The following is a 6,717-nucleotide window of genomic DNA, read 5'->3' as shown; positions in this document are numbered from 1 at the left end:
CATGGTGTTTAGTTATCGCAGTGCACATGTTTTCATGCTATTTACACATAAAAATACCAGGGGAGGAAGGTATACTACCGTGCTATTTACACAGAAGATACCGGAGTATCTTTTCAAAACAAATCATCCCTATGGTCAAAGTTACCATGGTGTTCCTACCTCGGTTGTCAGATGTGTGTTGCATATATTACCATCTATTTACACATAAACTATCGGGTATCTTTTCACATTTTTCTTCCCCAATGGTTAAAGTTACCACGATGTTTGTATCTAGATTATTAGCTCTATGGTGTCAATATTATCGTGCTATTTACAGAAATTACGGGGGGTGGGGGATGGGGGCGGGTTCAACAAATTTCTTCCCAATGATCAAAGTTACCACTATGCTTTCACCAAAGTTATTACACCTTCAGTGCTTATGACCATGCTACTTACACATAATGTACCGTGTGGTATACAAAAGTTATCATGTTGGTGGTGCGTCATTTATCATGGTGGCGATGGAGAATTTACAACGGGAAAGGTTTATGCGCCAGATTTGATAGGTGAAACAATTTTTTCCAGTGGTAACATATTAAAGGCAAAACATGGCAAAAATAGTATTTCCCTTAGCTTGTTCAACAATGAGTGTCATAGCTAGGTGAGGTGGTTAGCTCCCTTCGTTGATTACTTGCAGACCAGAGATCAAATCCCAATCCAAGCATTATTTTTGCCTGAAAATCGGGAAAACGCGTGGGGCATGATTACAACAATTAGGAAGGCATGATCAGGTGTGCGGGAGGACGTGCGGGAAAGGAAGGAAATCGGGGCGGTCGGGGAGGACGTGCGGGAAAGGAAGGAAATCAGGAGGGCGGTCGGATCTCACGGCGCTGGATGGGGGTGGCAGTTTTGCAATCTGCCACACGGTTGCCACATACATATTTCGTTCTAATAATATTATTTTTGTTATGTATAACTTGTATTTTGTTACTCCGTAAACTCCTTGGCTAGCCCGAGAGAACCCGATACGGTTCGGTCCCTCGTGCACCCGAACGCCACGGTGATCGCACACGGTCGCACCCTCACCGCACCCCATCGACCGCATCGCGCCCTCACCGCCGCCATGGACTACGCCGCTCACGCCGCCGCCGCGGCGCCGCAGGCCGCCGATCCCCGTGCGACCTACCCTCCTGGCTACCCCTACGCCTACGCCTACCCGGCGTACCACTACCCCGATCCCGCCGCCGCCGCCCCCTCCGCCCCCACCCCCGCCTCCGCCGCCCAGTCCTCCTACTACTACTCCAACCCTGCCGCCCAGGCTATCACGGGGGCGCAGTACAACCCGTACACCAGCCAGTACCACTACTACGGCGCCCCGGCGACGGATGGGGGAAGCGGCCTCGCTGATTACTACTTCACCGGCGGCGAGGCCTCTCAGGCCCCGTCGGCGGCTCAGACTGCTCCGGCGGCGTCGGCGGCCGCGGCGGCTGGAAGAGAGGCGGTGAAGCACTTCGGGTTCGATCCCCAACGCTACGCCCAGGTCAGTGCGCTCACTGTTTCCGATTTGGTACATATTTCTCTGTATGCGTTCCGAGTGTGGTGGATTTAGGTGGATTTTTTAGGGGTTCGTCAGATAAGGGGGCATGGTTACCAATCGGGCCTCACTGCTGTCGAATCGATTGTTCTTGGCATAGATATAGTTGGTGAAGGTAGCCATAATACTAGATAACTCGATTGCTGCCTTCTGGCTTTATGAGTTCTAGGTTTGGGAATCGTCGCACTGTAAAAATCACAAAACATTCCAGACTAACTGGAAAATTGAAATGGTTTGGAAATTGCTCACCCGCATCTTGAACTGGCAGACTGGCTGACATACAAGCAAAAAGGATATCACTCTGGTAGATTTGTTAAATCTTGACCATGAGAAGTTCTTTAATCAAATCCTTTTGTGCCTGCAAGGAGCCATGCCTAGGCTTTGGTGCTGTCAGATATCAAAGTTGATCAGTTACTAGGGGCTTCATTGAAATGTAAGTCATGATTGGTAATTGTGACCGAAAGATAACGTGTCATCTTTTTATGTGTAAACTGACGAAAGAATAGAAAAGCAAGAGTTGGAATGAAACCTTGCTTGTTTTAATAGGGATTCTAATCAAAATATTAGTTAATATTGGTGAAATGCAACTGAAAGTTAACCTCAGCAGATGTGAACTTTGGACATTTTTAACCTACTTGGAACTGTTGTATTTTCAACTTAGTTGGAACTGTTGTAGATTTAAGTAATTATGATGTGCGGCAGACCAATGAGTGTGATTAGAAAGCAGGTGACTGCCTGCTTTGTTGAAGACCTGGGCTAGTAGTACAGCATATGTGATTTCACCATTTTGACATAGCTTAGGGAATGAAAATCATTTGTGTATGTTTACCATGTATACCTTAGTTTGAGGGCAACGTCCTAACCTGTGCTCCTTTCTATTTGGGTGAAAAGAGCACATATGATTTCATCACTTTGGCATGGCTTTTGGAAAGAAAATCATGATAAGGATGCATTTGTGTATCCGTGTGGAAAAAAAGAATTGGAGTGACCCTTCTCTCCCGTACTTGGTTAAAATTCTTCCAATAATAAAGTTATTGATTATGGAATAGGTCACACCATCTTAAGTAATGATGGAACATCATAATACTTTTGTAGAGCTTGCCGTGATGGAAAATTGCCTTCAAAGGGCTGTCTGTCTCATGGCAAGCTGGGGATGGAGATGAAAGCAAGTAGGAGTATTTTGGGGGTTGGGGCACAGAGAGTTTTCTAACTATAAGCTGAGAGAATATTGGATGATGATAACTTGCACATTTAGTGTTCTTAGGCCTTAGGACCTGGATTGGTTCCATCCATTCATTTATTGATGCACGGAAACCCTTATCCTAAATGTGCAAACTCAATTGTAGTGCTAGTGTATATATCTTGTTTCAAAGTGAGCATCTGCATGTTGAAAATTGACTTTTATTGAAATAAAGTGGTCGCCTGCATGGCTGCATCCTCGAGTTTTCCTCACCCCCGGCCACTTCGTTTCGTTCTTCCTCTGTAGAAACCAAGTGGGCATTTGCATGTTCAGACCTAATTTTGCCTATTCAATTCAGTAAAATTCATTACTTGTTTCTGCTGAGAACATTGTGGCCTGCAATTATCAGGTCTATTGAGTACTGATATCCAATTCTTTGCCCACTTCCATTCTTGGGTATGTTCAATCTGTAACTTGGCAGCATTCATTTGTTTTCATGTTGGTTTTGCCATAGACATAATTTCACCTTAGTCTGTTTCGTTACTTTTTGATCTATGTTGCTTGATAGTTGATCTTTGTCCTTGTCATGTCAAAACTGGAAAAAAAATCGAAGCTGAAATTCCGCATCCTGGAGGATGTGAAAGCCTGGTACAGATTAACATATTTTTCCCATTTTGGCTCAATTTCATTATTAATAAAGGTTCTCATGCTCTGAGTCCTATATTTGGATCAAGCAAAGGCCCTCTAATTTGAATATCCTTGTTTGGAGCCTTGGTGGTTGTTATTTTCTGAGAGTTTGATGACTGTTAATTCTTGAAAGACACACAAATAGATTGAGTGTATTTCAAATTTGCAATAACCCCGAAGGACTATATAGGAGAACTAACTATCAGGACTCAACCCTATTTAAGCATACAATGTACATCTAGCCACAAGACAAACACTAATTGTTTACTAGCCATATACACTTGAGTGCTACCCTTGCAGTGACAACAAACTTTTGTTGTTCCTCCTGTTTCGTCAAGGAATCTGATCCCAGTTCTAACATTGACTTCAACATGCATCCCATCTACAACCGAGGTGCCATACGCAGCTCCGCAAGGACAAGTTAGAGTGCGAGTGCGCCATAATACTTCACAAGGGCATACATTGTGGGCAGTGGTTTCTATCCCACAGTCACCAGGCCAGATATCGCCCATGTAGTCTAAATCCTTAGTCGGTCTGTCAGTGCTTGTCTCAGGTTTTTGAGGGAGAGTTGCTTCCCTTTATCTGTTCTATTTACGTTCAGTTAACTCCAGCCTGCACGTTTTCTGATTGAGTTTAGCCAAGTGATCATATTGGCTGTTGCTTCATTGTTGTTAGCAGAAACATCAATTTTCAGTACATGCTATCTGAACTTCATTTTACATACTTTCTTGCCAAGTTCAAATTCGAGAACAGCAATGGTTCATATCAAACTCTGTGCCTCAGATCCACCGTACCAAAAGGTGGACAGTTTCCACAGACGCATGTTGTGCTTGGAGTGTAAATTTGCTGGTGTCGACTAAGAGATCCTACTCCAACTTTATCTCTGATCTGAATGGGCGGCATGGTCTGCCTTAGTCTTTCTGTACTGTCATGGTGCTCCCAGTGCTGCATTACTTTTCTTGTGCCGAGGCACAGCTGTTGGTATAGGAGGTGGTTGTTGCCAAGTCTTTACCTTCTTGATACATAGCTGAGGGCATGATATGTGTATGCGCAGGTGTTATTGGTATGTGGGTATAATATGTTGTCATCCGCATCATCATATTTAAATAGTAGTATTGGATAGAGCTTGTTCAGTGTAAGATATACATGGAAAATGGATCCAATACTGTCACCATCCATTCATCAGACTGGGTGGCTATATATCAAATTTGGTGCTGCCCCTAAAATATACTGGCCTCCATTTAATGTGTATTTTGTGTATAACCATGCTTGACACGGTGACATGGATTTCACATGTGCACTAACTAATTGTATGAAGATCTTTTTTTCCTACCTTAACTGTATGGCACATCTTCTGTTCAGTTCACCTTAATTGTATCTGCTAATTAGCTTTCATATACTATATTTCTCATCTCTCTATATTAACTTGGTGTCAACATTGTCTCCATAGGTAGCAGCTGCGAAAGCTCCAAACGGAGTGGCACCAACAGCTGCAGCCACGGTCATGCATCATGCTCAGTGGAATGCCCATTTTGGACATCCTCTGCCGACAAACGTTCGGAGGAGTTTCAGGAAGAAAACTCCAAAGGTTGTGCAGCCATTACTCTGTGAAGTCTGCAAGATCCAGTGCGACACCATGGAGGTTCTCTTGATCCATAAAACAGGTCAGAAGCACAAGAAGAATCTGCAGAAGTTACAAGACGCGATCACGCCTCAACCAGCAAAGCCTCCGAACAGCGGTGTTGCAGCAAACACAGCACCTCCTGCTGCCGCCGCCACTGCTGATGGCGTGGTGCCGGCTGTACAGCCAAAGAAGAACAAGAGCTCCAACGCATCCCCAGCAGACTTGGAGGTGAAGAAGAGGCGGGTGATCGAGGCTGGAGCGGCTCATGGCGAAATGAAGATCTGCACAGCGTGCAACGTCGTCGTCAACAGCCAGAAGGTCTACGAGTTCCACCTGGCCGGGCAGAAGCACAAGGCCAATGTACTTAAGCAGCAGAAGCAGCAGCAGCAGCAGCAGCAGCAGCAGCAGCAGCAGCAGCAAGTGCAGCTTCAGCATGTCGCCTGAGACGACGAGAGTGGCTCTTCTCTCGGCGTTCTCCCGGTCTTTATTTCCTGTCCTTCCAGAGGATCAACAGAAACCAGCATTCAAAAACCCATGTCTTTTTCCGTTGTTTGGTAGGCTAGCTTAGTCTCTGTTGCAGTTCCAGTGTCCCCCCTTGTGTTGTGCTGTAGAAACGCCGGAAAATTGCTTCAGACTTCTGCCTGCTGCGAATTAGCAGCGGATGCTGGTGGCGAATATTGTTATGTATTTTGTGTCTGTTGATGAATGTTGTGGTGATTTTGCTATCTGAGTTCTTCTGTAATGTTTTCATGGCTTGGGTTCGGAACCGTGCGCCGCAGAAACGGAGTATGTTAGTTATACCGTGTTTGTAGTTCAGTTCAGGTGCTCAGGCAGAAGTTAACGGAGTATGTTAGTTATACCGTGTTTGTAGTTCAGTTCAGGTGCTCAGGCAGAAGTTGGAGGAATCGGTGATCATGGGCGGCAGTACTGTTGTTATCCTTGTCTTTTTAACTTTTTTTTGAGGGATTGCTGTCATCCTTGGTGTAGCATGAAGACCCGCTGGGACGAGTGGACCGAGCAACTTAGGGTTAGACAGCTTAAAAAAATGGAAAATGTTTAAAATCAGTCGGATGATTTTTGGCTTCATCAGCCGCGTCGGCCACCGTCTGATCGCACGCGATCGTGTGGCGTCGAGCGCGTGTGGAGGGCCTCTCTGTCTAGCACGCGAAGTAGCATGTCCACCTATTGTGTCTAGTGGTCCCGTTGGTTCCTTTTTTACATAGTAAATATGCACGTGCAATTATACCTGGCCAAACCTCGGGCCGGGCCGGGCCAAGCCCGACACAAAAAACCCGGGCCCGGCCCGGCCCGGCCATCGAGCATGTGTTTCTGGGCCCGAGCCCGGCCCGAACATGTAAAAGCCCGTCGGGCTCCGGCCCAGCCCGGCCCAACCTTCAGAAAAATGCAAAAACAAGGGCCAGGGCCCAGCGCGGCCCGGCCTTCGGGCTCAAAAACTAGGCCCGAGCCCGGCCCGGGTCGGGCCGGGCTTCCCATGGCCAGGACTACGTGCAATGAACGTATAATCGTAGAAAAAAATTCTCAGTCATCTTAGTTAGGTCATAATTATGATTCATGTTTGACCTTTCGGTCTCCAGTGTTTCGAGGCCGTGTCTCTACATGCTAGGCTCGTCAAGTTTAACCCGAATATTCCGC

The 6,717-nt window shown here is 46.1% G+C and overlaps 1 protein-coding gene across 1 annotated transcript; it reads left to right on the top strand.

Annotated features, from left to right (window-relative positions):
- Positions 1–1,020: 1,020 nt before the first annotated feature.
- Positions 1,021–5,794, top strand: LOC119362315 (zinc finger RNA-binding protein-like). Its single transcript, XM_037627512.1, has 2 exons — positions 1,021–1,519; positions 4,891–5,794. The coding sequence occupies exons 1-2, from the start codon at positions 1,103–1,105 to the stop codon at positions 5,506–5,508; spliced, it is 1,035 nt and encodes a 344-aa protein (XP_037483409.1). The 5' UTR covers positions 1,021–1,102; the 3' UTR covers positions 5,509–5,794.
- The last annotated feature ends 923 nt before the right edge of the window (positions 5,795–6,717 follow it).

This window comes from Triticum dicoccoides, chromosome 2B (genome assembly GCF_002162155.2).
Source record: "Triticum dicoccoides isolate Atlit2015 ecotype Zavitan chromosome 2B, WEW_v2.0, whole genome shotgun sequence".
Lineage (NCBI taxonomy): Eukaryota > Viridiplantae > Streptophyta > Magnoliopsida > Poales > Poaceae > Triticum > Triticum dicoccoides.
Note: the sequence above shows the minus strand (reverse complement) of the source record. Positions and strands in the feature narration are given on the sequence as shown.

Coding starts and splice junctions, on each gene's coding strand:
- LOC119362315 (XM_037627512.1), top strand. CDS start 1,103: ATGGACTACGCCGCTCACGCCGCCGCCGCGGCGCCGCAGGCCGCCGAT. Junction 1,520..4,890: donor ATCCCCAACGCTACGCCCAG/GTCAGTGCGCTC, acceptor TTGTCTCCATAG/GTAGCAGCTGCGAAAGCTCC.